Source organism: Hypomesus nipponensis, chromosome 3 (genome assembly GCF_054491055.1).
Source record: "Hypomesus nipponensis isolate SF chromosome 3, ASM5449105v1, whole genome shotgun sequence".
In the NCBI taxonomy this organism is placed as follows: domain Eukaryota; kingdom Metazoa; phylum Chordata; class Actinopteri; order Osmeriformes; family Osmeridae; genus Hypomesus; species Hypomesus nipponensis.
In genome coordinates this window covers 14,953,633-14,971,552 of record NC_140363.1, presented here as the reverse complement: position 1 = coordinate 14,971,552, position 17,920 = coordinate 14,953,633, and the positions used below count along the sequence as shown (strand labels likewise).

General features: G+C 49.4%; 1 protein-coding gene across 1 annotated transcript in view; it reads left to right on the top strand.

The window, feature by feature from the left end:
* Nucleotides 1-17,540, top strand: part of npas3 (neuronal PAS domain protein 3) — a 184,700-nt gene extending 167,160 nt beyond the window's left edge. The window contains exons 7-12 of the mRNA XM_084683274.1: nt 4,540-4,658; nt 8,942-9,135; nt 10,081-10,187; nt 14,728-14,875; nt 15,046-15,161; nt 15,806-17,540. Of these exons, the coding sequence (XP_084539400.1) occupies nt 4,540-4,658; nt 8,942-9,135; nt 10,081-10,187; nt 14,728-14,875; nt 15,046-15,161; nt 15,806-17,349 (2,228 nt within the window). The 3' untranslated portion in view covers nt 17,350-17,540. The remainder of the gene's footprint in view (nt 1-4,539; nt 4,659-8,941; nt 9,136-10,080; nt 10,188-14,727; nt 14,876-15,045; nt 15,162-15,805) is intronic.
* Nucleotides 17,541-17,920: the final 380 nt, after the last annotated feature.

The following is a 17,920-nucleotide window of genomic DNA, read 5'->3' as shown; positions in this document are numbered from 1 at the left end:
GTGGGGGTGACCTGCCAGAGATAAGAGCTGCCCCGAGAGTCACCCTGCCGCCTTCATTACCATAGCGACCACAGACAGACGCCAGGCCAGGACTCTCTCCTGCTGTGAGGAAGCCTGCAGATGTCTCAAAGGCCAGAGGGTTATCAGACCGCTGTCCTCACACACACACGGACACACACACATATAGGACAGTACACACACATACAGTACACACACACATACAGTACGTGCACGTGCACATGCACACGTACAGTACACACACACTCAGAGGCACACACACCCACAGACACACAGATACATCTTTCTCTCACACGCACACGCACGCACACACAAACAAACTGGAGATGTGACAGCTCAGAGAGACCGTGGCGAGGAGGAGAGGCAGTAATCTAGGATCTCTCCTGTGTGTGTGTGTGTGTGTGTGTGTGTCTCCTAAGACTGTGTTGCTGTCCGTGGTCGTGCAGTCTACTGGTCCTCCTCTCCGCTCCCTTCTAGAATGGACTAGAGCTGGAAGAAAATAAATAACACTATCACTATGAATTGTTGCTGTTTAGACATTTGATTATGTTCAAGTGTTTGTCTGTGTGTTTGTGGTCTGACCTTGTGACTAGTGAGCGTGTAATGTACATCTGTACATCACTGTGGATTCAGATGTCTGTCTTTTGATGAACACGCTGCATGTGTTCTTTTGATCAATGCACTTGTGTGTGTGTAGTAGTGTGTTTGTGAGTGTATGTTCTATTTGTCTTAATCTACCTCCAGAGACATATGGTAAAATCAGCAAAGTGCTCTGGCGACAAATTGTGATGGAGAGAGTGCAAGAAAGAGAGAAATTATGTGGTTGCCATGGCAACGTATACTTTACCATATTAAAAGCAAGGTAAGAGAGATAGCTGTTGGTTAGGTGGGGTGGGGTGGGGGTGGGGGGTTGACTTGTAGGTAAAATGTTGCTCTCAGAACAGAAGGTCTGCTTGGTCTAATGACAGATGATTGAGTTGCTCTGAGGAAAGCCTGGGTTTGATCCCTGATTAGGTACAGGCCTGTAGATACAACATCCCAGACTTTACTTTACTTTCATCCAAAGTTTTCTACAAACTTAATGTGAATGTGAATTTCTGTTGTTGGCAGGAGTGACCCCCCCCTCACACACACACACACACTCACACACACTCACACACACACACATACGCCCAGTTATCCTGTTGACAGGTTGAATTACTACTGTGTGTCACACAGGAAAATGGAGAAATGATGATTTGTTTCTTGTGTTTGGGCCGACGTCACTCAGTCTGACATCAAACAGCCTAGATGTCTTTAATTCCTGTCTGCGCGTGGAAGTGTACACTAATGCTGAGAGGGAGAGAGAGAGAGAGAGAGAGAGACAGAGAGACAGAGAGAGAGAGAGAGAGAGAGAGAGAGAGAGAGAGAGAGAGAGAGAGAGAGAGATGAGCAGGAAGGTGTCTGACTGCATTTCTCCTTCACTTTCTAATTACGAGACCTGTCAATTTAACCTAGGTCTCTTTATTAACACATTGTAAACACACACACACACACACACACACACCCCCTCTCACTCACACACTTATACACACTTTCCCAGGACCACACGAACGCCCTGTATTGAAAAATCCCCCTTCTACCTCTTAATACAGAGCTGGCCAGCAGTGCCTCCCAATTAGCAGTGTGCTGTGTAGGAATATATATCATTACTAATGTACAGACAGACAGACTCATCCATCAGAACACAGCCAGAGAGAGAGAGAGAGAGAGAGAGAGAGAGAGACCTCCACTGCCCTGCTGCAGAGGACAGGCCACACACACACACACACACACACACACACACACTGCATGTTAAAGGCTCCATGCTCCAAATGAGCATTAATATTGATATAAATGGACACGGTTGATCTTGAAGCAGAGTACATTGGCGGCTGAGGAGGAGGTACAGAGTCCTAGTCGGGAAGGAGTGTGCTCACGTTGGCATGTGTGTTTGTAAGTGTTGGCGTACAGGAAACTTTCCACTCAGACTTTGTATGTGTATGTGTGTGTGTGCGTGTGTTTGGGGAGGGGGGGGGATAAAGAACTGCCAGCGTGTTATTGATGATGGACACTCAGCAGCAGAAAGTAATACTTTTAAAATCTCATCACTTACGTCCAGAGAGGGCTCCCTCTGAAGGCTCTCATCTAGAACATGAATCCTCAACTCTGACATCACATAAATAAGGATCGCATCACACATCCTGCTTCTACAAGGATCTATTAGGTGTCATTTCTGTACAAGTTCCAGATTTTAAGTGTATTGTCTTCACACGCTGCCTAATTCTTCCTCTTTTTTCTGTGTGTGTGTGTGTGTGTGTGTGTGTTATGTACTAAATAGAGACCTGTGTAATTCTTAACTAGTAATTACAGAGTGTAGTCAGTGTCTCTCTCTCTCTCTACCTCTCTCTCTCTCTCCCTCTCTCTCTCTCTCTCTCTATCACTCTCCGCCTCCCGCTCTCTCCCTCTCCTCCACATACCCCCCCCCCCATCCTTCACTTCCTCCTGCCCCTGACAGGGCTCCCCCAGGTCTGTGTCTCCAAGAACAGTCCCAGGGCCGAGCCAGTCTACATTCTGACAGCCCACTGCTTCAGCAGAGCCCATGTTACCATCATCAGAGTACTGCAGCAGAGCAACACGCGCCGCTGTCTAAACTAGTCTTTACTTTCCCTTCAGAACCACCCTGTACCTACCCAGCCTGCGTTGTGACACCCACACTATTTTCTCTCTCTCTTTCTCTCTCTCTCTCTCTCTCACACACACACGCACACACAGAGACTCCCCAACACACACATGCATACACCTTATACATCTGCTCCCACAGGCACACACACGCCCCAACACTCACACACACATACACCTTGCACATACGCTCACACATCCACGGCCCAACGCGCACACACCCGTCCTCCCGAACAAAAACGCACACACCAAATGACCCTGATGTTGCTCCACAAGTCCTTGGGGTGAGTGGAGAAGGCTGTGTCTTTAAGCTGGGCTGCAGCCTAATGAAAGCCCTGGCTTCTAAGGGCCTCTGATCTGCTTTCTCACTACAACACAACTCCATGCCTGACTGGCAGCTCTGATCTAAAGCATTTAAGTGTAAGTTTTGATCTCTCTGCCTTTGATTAAAACTAATGAGCTCATTTAATTCAAAATGGGAATGTGTGATAAGAGAAATAAGGTTGATGTGATTGGATTAGAGAGGCGAATTAAACTCTCCCAGCTCAAGTTTGTGCTTCTGCAGTGTATTAAAAAGCTGTTGGCGTATTCTGACGCGTCAGATGATGAGAAAAATTTCATAGTAATTCATATTTAATCAGAAGAAATGAAATGACTAAATATAACATGGCTGGCCTTCTCCCCCGAGTGATAAAGGACTGCTTCGATTTTAAATGACATTTAATTCATGGCCTCCTCTCACAGCAAAAAAGAAAAGAAAAAAAGAAAGAGAATGACAGGAGGGGCAGCATCCTCTCCACCCCCCCCCCCCCTCACCCTCCACCTTACCCCACACCTCCCCCCGCCTCACCCCATCTCCCCTTCACATCCCATTGTAACCCCCCCCCCCTCAGTCCCTGCAGCCTTGTCCGATGCAGAACAGCAGAAAACTGGATTTTCCACATGTGCTGTTGTTGGTAATCCCATTCAGTTTAATCTTCTACTCATGTCTTTTCTCTCTTTCTCCCTCTCGATATGCCTTTGTAGGCTCTCATCTCTTCTCCTCTCCTCTTACTTTCACCTCTCTTCTCATCTCCTTTCCGCTCCTCACCTTTCCACTCCTCTCACCTCACCCCTCCCCTCTCCTCTTCCATCTCCTCCCCTCCCCACGACTCCCGTTCCCCTCGCTGTTTGGTTAAGGGAAGTCATTTGAAGGCGTGTTGTCATCAGTCAGTTGAGATGGAACACTGCCGTGGGTGTCAGGCATTGGTCAGTTCACCTCCGGGACACGGACGAGGGGTGTGGCCAGCTTGTCACTTCCTGTGTTGTCCCTGCTGACGGATGGAATGTTATGAATATGCATGTGATGATGGTCTGAACAGGTAGAGAGTGTGATGGATGGAGGGGTTCACCTCCTTCTCAGAGGACAATACTGGAGCTCGGTGGGTGGGAATGTTGTGGAGGTGGTCCAACCTTGAGTGGTGTTATAGTGGATAATTTGCTTGGCTGAATAGAGAGAATTGTGTAGTTAAAACAATTTTAACTGCTCCTAAACCAGCAATAAAAGCCTCTCGCCAATTACACTGCTACATCAAGCATAGGTTGTTGGCTGTTAAATAACATTATCAAAACCTTTATTGCCTGTGTTTGTGTGTGTGTGCTCAAGAGTTTTATTGCACTGTGCTTTGAAGATTATCTGGACCAATACAGAATCCCAGTGAAATGTTGCTTCAAATGCGGATCTCACCGACTTATTATAGATCCTCTTTTCTCCTGGATTCAACCCGCATTAACGTTAGTCTGTCTGTGTGTTTGTCTGTGTGTTTCTGTGTGTGTCCACAGTGGAGTCGAGCAGCCCCAGTCTCCTAGCACCAGACAACACCTTGGAGAGATCCTTCTTCATCAGGATGAAATCCACGCTGACCAAGAGAGGTGTCCACATCAAGTCTTCAGGCTACAAGGTAGGGGACCTTCACTTTCCCTATCCCTGGATGGTCTTGGCGGCCATCTTGACAGCTAAAAACTCAAATGAAGATTAGAATCCCCAAGTTTGATTATCTGTGTAAAATCCAGTTGGAGGGAGAAAGGAAAAGTCACACATCATTTCAACATGTAGATTTGCCATATCCTAGCATGACAAGATTCAGGCCTCATGTGTGTAATGAGATACCGTATGTATAACATGTTCACTGTTAGGATCATGGAATCAGACCCTGGCTTAGCATGTTAAGGTGATAAGCTCCATGACTACTGGTGGCTTTGGGACAGAGAGATAGGATTAAGACTGATTCTTTAGCCTGTGAGTTTCGGTGAACGTATGTGTGTGTGTGTACTGTGACAACTCGTACAATTTAGGTAGACAGGTAACGGTAAACTAGCACCGATGTGTGTTTAATTAAAGGACCTAGGTTCCAACTTGAAGAGAGGAGCCGTTCTCTCAGGGCTCGTCAGTGAGGAGTCTCTCTCTCCACCCTCGTCGTTAGAGGAGTGGGAAGCGGGAAGCAGGTGCTCTTTGTCGCCTGCGACTTGTTAACTTGGGATGCTCTTTCTTGTGCTGGGAGGGAAGGTTCCGACTCTCTGGGAATGTCACAGTACGTGTGTGTCTGTGTGTGTGTGTGTGTGTGTGTGTCCTTCTCCTGGGCCACTAGTGTCCATAGTCCCAGTATTCAGGGTTTATGCAGGACAGATACTCAAGTTTCTCAAGGGTGAACGTGCTAGGATAGGATTTCATCTTAACATTGGGCTCTGGTTTGTATAATAGGAAAATACACTTGACTCAATTTATTGTGTGATGCATAGCGGGTAGAGAACAAATTAATTCTAGTGTCGCCGACTTAGGTATGCATTGGCACTATAGAAATAAAGACAAAAAGAAAGAGGAAGGAAAGAAAGGAAAAGCAACAGAGAACAGTAGCAGAGGATGTCTTGCTCTCTAAGAACAAAATACAGACCTCCCGACTCCTCTTCCTTTTCTCATTCTCCTCCTCCTCCTCTCCTTATTAACTGTCTCTACATCTCTTCATGTTCCTGTCTGTCCACACAGACACAAATGCAAATCACCATGGAGAGAGAGAGAGAGAGAGAGAGGAGAGAGAGAGAGAGAGAGAGCGAGAGGGAGAGAGGAGAGAGAGGAGAGAGAGGAGAGAGAGAGAAACAGACAGCCTCTCCACAAAGAAAGCGTGCATACATACATTTGTAGGCAGACAAGGACACCTCTTATTACATTTACTTAAATTAAGTCAACACTTGTGTTGTTACATAATACAGGAGCCATGAATATTACATCTGGCATCCTCCGTCAGGGTGCCAGGTGAACAGCTTCTCCCGCTCGCCCGCCCGCTCGCTCGCTCGCCTGCCCTCTCCTCGGCGCGATAAGCCTCGCCGCCACGCATCATGGCAGCTTATATCTCTCTCTCTACCTCTGCCCATCCCTCTCTCTACCTCTGCCCATCTCTCTCTCTACCTCTGCCCATCCCTCTCTCTACCTCTGCCCATCCCTCTCTCTACCTCTGCCCATCTCTCTCTCTACCTCTGCCCATCCCTCTATCCATTCCTCTCTCCACTCTGGAGGTCAAATCAAAGTGAATCAGGGCGAAGGCTTAAAGCCATCTTTTTTCAACAGATCTCAGCCCCCCCCCCCCCCCCCCCATCTCATTTAATGCTCTCATGTAAAGGCTCTCCATCATTATTTGTGTTGTATCCCGTTTCAAAAGCTCTCCGGAGACCCACCCAGCAGCGGCAGATGAATCTGATTTCTTATGTATACCACTTCTATATTCACCGTCTGAGAGGGGGGGACGGGAGGGAGGGAGGGAGGGAGGGAGGGAGGGAGGGAGGGAGGGAGGGAGGGAGGGAGGGAGGGAGGGAGGGAGGGAGGGAGGGAGGGAGGGAGGGAGGGAGGGAGGGAGGGAGGGAGGGAGGGAGGGAGGGAGGGAGGGAGGGAGGGAGGGAGGGAGGGAGGGAGGGAGGGATAAAATGAGAGAGAAGGGAGAGAGTGAGTGCATTGTGTGCTGAACCATGAATTATAAAAATTGATCCCTTTGTTATGTTGGCTTGTATTAAATTGAGATATGCTGTTCAGCCTGCCTGAGACTCTGCCTGTTGTGAACCTCTCTCCGTGTCAGTTTGCATTTAGCTGCTTGAGAATATTTAATGTTTTCGCCAGAGCTTATGATGTTCTTGCCAAGAGCACTCCTGCAGCAATCTGCAGTGCCTACGTTTCTCTTTGTGGCAATTACTTCAGAAGTTGTTATTTTTCAAACTAACTTTTGATGCCCCTTAGCTTTGGGGGCGTCTGAGGGGAGATCATTTCCATTTTGTATGTTTTAATACATTTCAATGTTTATTTATTTAAAGACCTCCTTTATATTCATTGCAGGGAGGGAGGTAGAGTGAAGGGGAGTGTGTATGGGTGTGTGTGTGTGTGTGTGTGCGTGCGTGTGTGTTTGTGTGTGTGTATGTGCACTTGCATTTCTGACAATCTGTCTGTCTGTGTCAGTTTGTTTGTTGAGGTGCATGTATATCCTTGTCCATGTAGAGAAGGGTGTGTGTGTGTGTGTGTGTGTGCGTGTGTGTGTGTAGTAATATGGGTTATGCATGCGTCTGCCTGCCCAGTTCTCTGGAGTGACGATATATTGATGAGGTGATGCAGCCTACGAGGGCCTCTCCTCTCTCTAGGAATGGGATTAGACATCTCCCTCTGGCTGCCCTGAGCTGTGATGTCTTACTGCTCTCTGGCTGGGGCATGCCTGTCAGTCACCCAGGCACCTGGCAGCCAGCAGGCTGCCATAAGCAGCTCCACACCCCAGACACTCCCTGGCCTGGAGCTTAGCATAGCTAAGTTCAGCTACTGTAGATGCGCACAGCTGATTCACCGTTAACACCAATTTTAACCTGGTAATGTGTACTTTTATATGATTGGCTCTCTGCCTAGGTGTGTGGAGGTAGTTCAGTCCTGGTTTAGCGAGCTAACAGCTCCTCTCAGAACTCCTCTCCAAGGACCCAGCACACCCTTCAACCCAAAGACAGCCGAGAAGTCTCTCCTCTGCTCCTTCAGTGAACAGCATGCCTTCAGGAACTACAAAGAATCTCTCTCTCTTTCTCCCTCCCTCGCTCTGTTTCTCTCTCTCTCGCTCGCTCTCTTTTCACCTGCCCAAAATGTCTTCGCTTCTGTTTCATGTTATCAGAGACTGACTGACACATTACCCCCCCATCTCGTCTCCGCTTCTGACTCTTACTGTGTTAACGACGTCCAGACAACGTCCAAACAACGTTCAGACAGCATTTAGCCATGCCAGGGCTCTTTCTACTGAGTTTTTATTCCGGTGTTGTATTCACATGGATTTGAAACTGTCTGGAGGAGGAGAGAATGCAGTCAGTACCGTTTAGGAGTGAGGAACCTTTGTTGGTGTCTGTGTTGGAGGCAGAGCAACACTGTTTCGAGAACAAGACATCATAGATTCAGCTGTTAGGAGATCATCCTTCTCATGGGGAACTGTGCTTTGAAGGCTTCTTTTATAACAAGTCAGATTACTGTTAGCTTAGTGAGATCCCACTACGTCCCTCTCTCTCTCTTTCTCTGTCTCTCTTTCTCTCTCTCTCGCTCTCTCCCCCTCTCTCTTCAATTGACATGCAGTGTCTGTCGCCCATTGTGGAGGGTTGCCCGTCCCTGGTGAGAGGTAGGACCGTCAAGGTCCCCCCACGGTCGCAGGTCTTTGAATGAGTTTGGGGAGCCAGAACTGTCTGCGTGAATGATGATAATGGTGTCTGGCCCATCTCTGAGGTGTTACCACGGAGACGCCTGTGTCAGTAGTTTAAAGACTACAAAACAATTCCCCCTGGCTTCCACACCGCTGATTAAAATGGACGGATCTGAACATGTAGTGTGCATATCTAGTCCCATTACTCCTCTGGGCACAAAAACACAGCTACAAAGACTTTAAGCTCGCCACAACTTTAAAGCGAGCGATAATTAGGAACTTCAATCTCTCCTCTCTCCTCTTCTCTTTCAATCACTCTTCACCGTGTCATTTGGGGAGAAATGGCCTGCTTCACCTCCACTTGCTTTTTCTGCTTTTGTGTTAGTCATTTGTTTGTCGTGTTCTTCAAGTCTTAGTCCTTGATTTCTGGAAGTGCTGTCTGCACTGCCTCTGGACACACAGACTGATGTTCTGATTCACTCTGGGATTCTCTGTAGCTAATTCTGCCTGATCTCTGACCCCTGCTGCTTTACACTTCCTGTCAGGTGATCCACGTCACGGGTCGTCTGCGAATCAGGATGGCCCTGACCCACAGCCGGTCAGTGCCCAATCAGATAATGGGAATGGTCGTGGTGGCCCACGCCCTTCCCCCGCCCACCATCAACGAGGTGCGCATCGACTGTCAGATGTTCGTCACGCGAGTCAACATGGACCTCAACATAATTTACTGTGAGAACAGGTAGGCCCGGGAGCACACAGTGGCACACGGAACATTCTAACCACAAGAGAAGTTTGAATTCTGTTGTGAGAACAGATACAGGTCTGTCGCCAGCCTTTATCTCAGGTGTAATTGTCACAGCAAATCTGCCAGTGTGCCAGACTATGCAACTCTTTACTCTACATGGTGTGGTGACATCGTGGTTGTTGTTATGCTATGATACCATCTTAAAAAGTAGTTTTCAGTCATTGTGTAAACGCACAAAAGAGTCTGTCTACGTATTTTCTCCTGGTTCCTGTGATGACGGGGTTGGGCCTGAGGTATCTCACAGATCTCCTGATAATGCTGCTTTCTCCACGGACAGTTAATCAGTCATTTATCACTATCTGTCCTGCTCTGCTCTCAGATCCATCTGAGGTACTGCAGCAGAGACAGACCTCCACCTCTCAGGCACATATAGCTCCTCTCCTAAGCTAAGCTGTTTGAGGGGAACCAGAAATATCCAACACAACATCGGTTTGCTAAGACAGTTTGTGGACAGATTGCTTGCGGCCAAGCTAGAACGGGGGAGATGATATTCAAAGCTAAGTGATGGAGGGTTTTCATCAGGGGCGAGGCAGAGAGATCTGCTGGCTCTGTTGTCTGGCTGGGATGTCTGGAGTTAAACGTGGGGGTCTCTCCCACACGGTCATTAGAGCAACAGAGCAGAGAGACTGGCGAATGTATTGGGTAAATGTGTGTGTCCGTGTGTGTGACATTAGAGCAGAAGAGCAGAATGGCTGTTCTGGCTGCACTGTAATAACTAGCATGTCATTGAACCCCTTGTTAATGTTTCCTTGCTAAAAGGTAAAATGACAATGTACACCACAGTGTGTGTGTGTGTGTGTTTAATGTGTACGTGCATGTGTGCATCCACTGTGCGTGTAGGCGTCTTCCAAGGCGTGAGAGTCTTGCTGTGTGTTTCAGGATCAGTGACTACATGGACCTGACCCCAGTGGACATAGTGGGGAAGAGATGCTACCAGTTCATCCATGCTGAGGACGTGGAGGGGATCCGACACAGCCACCTGGATTGTGAGTGACTACCTCCTAATTCTAATAGCGAGTCAACCACTTCTGATGCCCATGCCAGGTGTGTTAGGGACTGTGGGCTGTGAAAACGTCACTCAGATGGCTTTAGATCCTGTGGTCTGGAGCTCAACTCTGCTGTCACTTTGAACAAAGTTGATCCCTAGGTATCTAGGTGCCGTCCGATGAGCACCGGGACACTGGCAGTGTGCACGGCTACAGCTTTGCATCTCTCAGTGAAGGCTGGGACTGGCTGTGGACTGTTTCTGCAGTGAAACTTGCAGTGAAACCTACAACCCTTTAACTGTAGTGCGGGTTACGCTGGGGGAGTAGGTGGAGGCAGTGCAGCATTGATTGTGGTTGTTATTGGAAGACACGCATAACAATTGACACACACACACACTCTGAAGCAGACAGGCTGGGTTCCCAGGGGAGAAAGACTGGACAGAAGAAGTGAGCAGTTCCTCTTTTTTGGTTAAGTGTTGAGAGAGAGAGAGAGAGAGAGAGAGAGAGAGAGAGAGAGAGAGAGAGAGAGAGAGAGAGAGAGAGAGAGAGAGACAGACAGACAGACAGACAGACAGACAGACAGACAGACAGACAGACAGACAGACAGACAGACAGACAGACAGACAGACAGACAGACAGACAGACAGACAGACAGACAGACAGACAGACAGACAGACAGACAGACAGACAGACAGACAGACAGACAGACAGACAGACAGACAGACAGACAGACAGACAGACAGACAGACAGACAGACAGACAGACAGACAGACAGACAGACAGACAGACAGACAGACAGAGAGAGAGAGGGTGGGTGGTAAGGAGGGAGTAAGAGAGGTGAGTGAATGTTATTGGGGCCAGCTCGCTTGGGGAATATCCTCTATCCTTTGACCAAATTCAGTGTGATGAGCTGAAGTGAAGTAGAGGGAAAGATAGAGAGAATGAGAGGGAATGAGAGGAGAGAAGACAACAGAAGGAGAAAAGAGGAGAGATATAAAGGAGGAGAAAGGAAAAATAGAAAGATGGTGAGAAGGAAAGGAGAACCGAGAAGAAGATTGTGCTGTCATAACTGATATCCAGCATCATCTTGACTACCACTGTGATCATCGACACAGATCAAACCACACAGTCTACATGGAGACAAAAGACTCAAACTTTTTTTCTATTACATTCCGTGGACGTTTCTATGATCGGAGTAGCAATCAGGATGTGTCTAAGGCAGCACGTAGAAGGGCAGAGAGAGCCAGAGGGTCAGGGAGTGGATAGGCAGAGAAGCACATTATTCTGGTCTGTCTGCTACTTAGACAAGAGGTCAGAGGTGAGGCAGGAAGAGATGGTGTAAATGACTCAGCTCCTGTCAGACACTCTTTAATATGGCAACTTGGGCACCTCTGGTTTTATTCATTCAGATTAATGTGACACAGAGTCTGCTCGTCACAGTACATCTGCACTGTACTGTATGTTTTTTTTCTTCAGTTTACAAAGTTTCCCATTACTGTAGTTGGAGAGAAAATTTGAGAGAAATTATATTCTCGATGATGGTGAGGAGGGAGGAGAGAGGAGAGGAGGAGAGAGGAGAGGAGAGAGTGGAATAGAGAGAGGAGAGGAGAGTGGAAGAGGAGGAGTCTCTGAAAACTTAAGCCTCAATGCCTGCAGGCAAGCGAGAGGAACCTGCTTAGTTCACACAGCCTCTAACGACACCAGCCTGCTCACTGCCTTCTCAGACTGCACACGCACACACCGTACATGAAGAACACACACCTTCAAGCTTTTGTGTAAACACACTCCAGATAAAGTTCCACAAACATTGCGCAACTCACACACGCACACACACACACATACTTCAACAACACAAGACAGAGTCCTCTGTGAAGCCAGCCAAAATCTCCAATCTTAAACCCAGTGGAGAAGAAGAAAAGAAAACATTCCCCTCTGTCTCTCCTCTCCTCTCTCTCCTCTCCTCTTTTCTCTCTCTTCTCGAGCTCTCTCATTCATAAAAGACTTTGCCTTTACGATAATACCCGCGATGGTGCACTGCAAGGACTTTTCCATAAAGCAATTTCACGGCTGTAAATTACCTTACTTTTATAGGAATGTGACACGGCATGGCAGACAGGCTGGGGGATGCTGGGTAAAGGGTATCTGAAAGGTAACCACCATTATGGAGGGAATCCAAGTGATTAAAACTAACTGAAGGACAGGAGGGAAAGAGAAGAAGGGAGGGAGTGAAGGAGGGAGATGGAGCGATGGGGGAAGGGGCGGCAAAGAGATGGAGAGCCAGGAAGATCAGGGAAGAAGGGGCAGGGAGAGGGGAAGTGGGTACGAGATGGAGAGAAAGAGGGGGAGTGCACGTACGAGATGGAGAGAAAGAGGGGGAGTGCATAAGAATACGTGACAGAGAGAGAGGGAAAGAAAGAGAGAGAGAGAGAGAGAGAGAGAGAGAGAGAAAGAGAGAAAGAGAGAAAGAGAGGAGAGAGAGAGAGAGAGAGAGAAAGAGGTATATGCAGAAAGGGAGGTGCGTAGAACACGAAAGAGTAAGAGGAGGATGGAAAGAGAGAGAGTGAGAGAGTGAGGTGTAGAGAGAGAAGGAAGCCATGCTCTAGGCATGCCCGGGGCTGCAGGAGAGAGAGACTCAGATTAAAGGCAGCGTATTCCTTTTAATGCCTCCAAAAGCAGCAGTCTGGCCCTGCACCGGAACACAGCCTCCTTCATTACCACTGGATCAATAGGCTGAGCAGCCCTGATTGATTTAATGGCAGAGTAAGTGAAAGGGGTTAAAAAGTAAACCTCACCTGAGAGGGGGGGGGGGCAGGGGGGGCAGGGGTGGGGGTGGATGTGGGAGCCAGGAGAGGTGGGCAGGGGGGGGGAGGTGGAGGTGGACAGGGGAGTGGGTGGAGGTGGTTGGTGTATTGATGGTTATGCAGATGAGATCCTTCACACAGTGGTATCAAAGAGACTGACAGGTCTGTTGAGGAAGATGTACAGAGATCTTAGGCGTGTAGCAGTCTCCTGGCATGCGCTGCAGAAAGCTCTATGTACAGGCTGGAGAAGTAGCCTAGAGCAAGTTTTCATGTACAGGTTATAGAGGTACAGGGTCTGTTGAAGGTCCACTGGGATGCCAGTGTTCTACAGCCATTGTGGGAACATCAGAGTTTAGGTTTTACCTGATTTTGCCCTTTAAAAACTTATGTGATATTTTAAGGTTGACTAAAATTTTGTTTAATGATTCACTTTACTTAAAAATAAAACGAAAACATAGGTTTATTAAATTAGTTTTTAGCCAGACCTTCAACAATGTAAATATCACACGGACACAGAGCTATCACTTAATAATTTATTGCGTTGCATGACTAAATTTACACATGAAACATCCAACTACTACATAAAACATCCAACTACATTAAATTGAAACATTTCATTCAATAATTTACTAAAATGATCATCAAAGATTTGTTCAAAATATAAGTATTATTAATTATTTTGTATTTACATATACCCATTTGAAATAAAATTAAAATATGTTTTACGATAGCGGCACACTTAATTCTTGGATCACACAAAAAGCTTAGCTGTGATAAATAAACAGTACCTTATTTACTGTACCTCTCTTTAATATACGTTATACTCCTTTACGTATGAAGTAAACTATGAAGGCGATCTTAAGGATACACAATCACACCCTCTCTGTGTTCTTAGAAAGAAAAACAAGTCGTTTCTCTCATCGTCCTGTATCCAGCTACACATCCGTTCTGTGTGTGGTTCAAGAAAGCAGCCAGTGAACTAAAGTCAATTATTACAGCCCCTGGGATGAGCCCTTAACAATGCTATTAGTTCCTAATAGTTTTTAATTACTGGCCTTCTTTTTATATAAATCATTCCTCTCACAGAACAATTTTTTCATAGAAAGGCCTATTTGTAGCTGTAATTAAACCAAGAATATGAATTTACTACCTCGTTCACATTTTGACTGTTTCTGTTTTAGAGTGGGATGATTAATGCAAACACATATTGGTTGAGATAACCATTTAGCGGTTAATTTAGCCAAATTTATTGCAACCGCCAGCGAGCGCGTCTTCTTCAGAGGAACACAAGCGGACAAGGACACTGAGGGAGGGAGGGGGGGGGGGGGGGGGGGGGGGGGTGAGCCTGTTACAGAGCCACAGCTCAACCTAGTGGCGAAGGGGGAGCACTGCACCCTTTTCTCAACAAGCCCGGGCTTCAGCATCAGGAGCACTCTGGGGGGTTCGTATGGGTTTTAATATATTTGAAGGATCCCAGTTCCCTGAGCTACTGTGGCCAGCCCCAGAGGGAGGGCCCAGCAGCGATGGTTGCTACGGTACAGCCCAGTGCACAGCCCAGTGCACAGCCCAGTGCACAGCCCCCGCTCCATTCAGACAGTCACAGGCTTGATTAATGATGTCACCAGCAGAGCAGGCCTCAGCCAGATGTTGGACGCCACCTGATGTCCTCTCTCTCTCTGTTTCTCTCTGTCTGACACACACACACACACACCCACACCCCGTTTCTCCCTCCCCTGCAGTGATGAATAAGGGCCAGTGTGTGACTAAGTACTACCGTTGGATCCAGAAGAACGGAGGTTACATCTGGATCCAGTCCAGCGCCACCATCGCCATCAACGCCAAGAACAACAACGAGAAGAACATCATCTGGGTCAACTACGTCCTCAGGTACACAGCAGGATGTAGTCTGATCCAGTCAAACTGAATGGAGACGCCATCTGAGCATAGCCTGGCAGACTATCTGTCATACCAGTCTGTCTCATCCCTAGGCTATGAGATGATTCTGCTGTTGTCTGGGAGACTGACTTCCTGTCTTGCTGTTCTTCTTCTCTGTGCAGTAACCTGGAGTACAAGGACACGCCCATTGACATCGCCCAGCTTCCCATCCTGCCAGAGAAGACCTCCGAGTCCTCGGAGACGTCCGACTCAGAGTCTGAGTCCAAGGAGAACTCCGGTACGATAGAAAACCCACCTAGAACCGCCTAGAACCGCCTGCCACTCTGGGGCCGGTTGGTTGTCGTTGTTTAGAACCAGCTCGGTTTGACACAGAGCACGAGGACAGACTCTGGTACACAGGTCCAGCAACAGAGTAAGGCTGAGCACTGCTGCTCAAACGGCTTTTCTAACCTGGGTGATGGAAAGGAGGGAGGGGAGGGGATTATAATTTTAGGTGACAGTATTAGAGAAGGCTGTGCCAGCATATTGACGGTTGGCATCCAGCCTCCTTCTGTGCCCCCTATGCCAGGCTGTATTATGAGGGCTGGGTACTTTGCCAGCTGCCACTGGCACAACAGAGTGTTCCACTGTGTCTCCCCAGCTGGGCTGGAGAGGGACGGCATCCCAGCAAAAGACGTTACTTAGATGTAAAAGCAACAGAGCGCTGCTCTGTGTTTGAGTCGGCTGGCACAGAGAAGAATCTCTTCCATTCAGTCGTGGGATGAAAGCAGTATATATATCTACATTTGCAGTGCAGCCGAATGCGTGCGTTTGTTTATTCCATTATGTCAAGGCAGTACGGGGGGTTGTGAGGGTTGAGGTGTTGAGGAGGGGGCCGGGCTGTGTACCTGTGTTGTCTAACCTGCGTCTCTCTCCCAGTAGACAACGAGAACTCCAAGTCAGGTGGTAAGGGGAACCATTCGGAGCACAGCGAGGACCCGGAAACAGACAGCAAGAAGCAGCCCCAGCAGCCTGGACAGTCCTCCTCGGAGCAAGAGATGAGGCGCCAGGAGGAGGGCGACAGCTCCAGCAACCCAGAGAGCCAGGACAGCGAGGACCCGGACCAGGACAGCCTGGAGCCCTCCGACTGCGAGGGGGAGGCCCAGGGGGCCAGGCTGGACAGGCTGGGGGGCCTGGGAGAGCTGGGGGCTCTGGGGGGAATTGGGGGATTAGGGGGCATAGGGGGGGTGGGGGCCATGGGGAGCCTGGGAGGGCTGCACATCAAGGTGGAGCGCTACGGAGATGGAGACGGGGTGGAGCTACGCCACTCGCCCTCCTCCTCCTCTGAAGAGGAAGAGGACGAGGACGAGGACGAGGACGGCGACAGCGTGAAAGACTGCGACAGCATAGCAGAGATGGCCGCCAGCAAGCACCAGAAGAGGAGGAAGAGGAGGAAAAAACAGAAGTGGGACGGCGGACGCAGCAGGAGGCTCCGGCTCGCCTCGGCCACGCCCAGCCCAGGCGCAATGGACGCCGCCCTGGGGGAGCCGCCCCTCCTCCCGCCCCCCTCCCCCTCCAGCGCCTCCGTCCTCAAGATCAAGACGGAGATGTCGGAGCCCATCAACTTTGACAACGACAGCAGCATCTGGAACTACCCGCCCAACCGGGAGATCTCCAGGAACGAGTCGCCCTACAGCATGACCACCAAGCCTCCCCCGGGTCCGCCCCCTGCCCCTGAACCCTACCCCTCTCCTCAAGGCTCCTCCCTCCAGGTGCCAATCCCCGACTCCGTCCTAACCCCCCCTGGCACCGAGGGAGGGGCCGGAGGTGTGAACAGGAACCAGGTCTACAACGCTGGCTCCGCCCCTTCCTCCGCCTCCAGCGCGGCCAGTTTAGCCCCGCCCCCCTCCAGCTCCTCCTCCTCCGACCCACTATCTCCGCCCCTCTCGGCGTCTCCACGCGACAAGCAGCAGGTAACGCCCACCACATCCTCCTCCTCCCTCCTCTACTCCAACGACCTCGAGGCCCTTCAGCGCCTGCAGGCCGGGAACGTCGTCCTCCCATTGGTCCACCGCGTCACGGGCGCCCTCGCCGCCACCAGCCCCTCCTCCACGGTCTCCGCCCCCCGCGTGTACACCACAGGCACCATCCGCTACGCCCCGGCCGATGTGACCCTGGCCATGCAGGGGAACCTGCTCCCCAACACACACGCCATGAACGCCTTCGTGGACGTGAACGCCCCCGGCTTTGGCCTGGACCCCAAGACCCCCATGGAGATGCTGTATCACCACGTCCACCGCATCAACATGTCGGCCGCCGCCGCCGCCGGCCCCTTCGGCTCGGCGGCAGGGAACGGCGGCGGTCTGGGCCAGATGCAGGCTGGGAACGTGTTCACCACGGCCGAGGGCCTGTTCTCCACGCTGCCCTTCCCCGTCTACAGCAACGGCATCCACACCACTCAGACGCTGGAGCGCAAGGAGGACTGAGGCCCGGCACCCACGACCGTGTGACTGTGTTCCACTGTGTTGACAGAACAAACAAACAAAAGACTCTTGACTTTTTATTTTGCGGCAAAAGACTGTGTTTTGAAATGGGGGGGGAAGGAAACCATGTATTCTAGCACTTTGAATTTGAGCAATTGAGCTTGTGTAATAGAAATGAATGCCCCCTCTCCTCCTCGCCCTCCTCCTCTCCCTCCCAGGTCACTCTTGCTCTCTTTCTCTCTCTCTCTCTCTCTCTCTCTCTCTCTCTCTCTTTCTCTCTCTCTATCTACTCCTCTCTCAGCCTCTCCATCTTTACTTCCCTTCCTTCAATCAATGAACATTTTCTCTGAAACAAACTAAATGGACTATTCTTTGTTGTAAAGAATCCCTTTTTTGCAAACAGAGAATCCTAGCTGTCCAGAGGCCCCACTAGAGCCTCAGGTGAACTCTTCTTGTTATTTGAGTTGATAATGTAGCATCTTTGTGAAGGTGCCCTGTGTATTTAAGGTGAAGGTTCAAGATGTTTGAGAAGAGGGAAATCCTACTGGGTTGGCTGTCAAGGCTACACAAACAC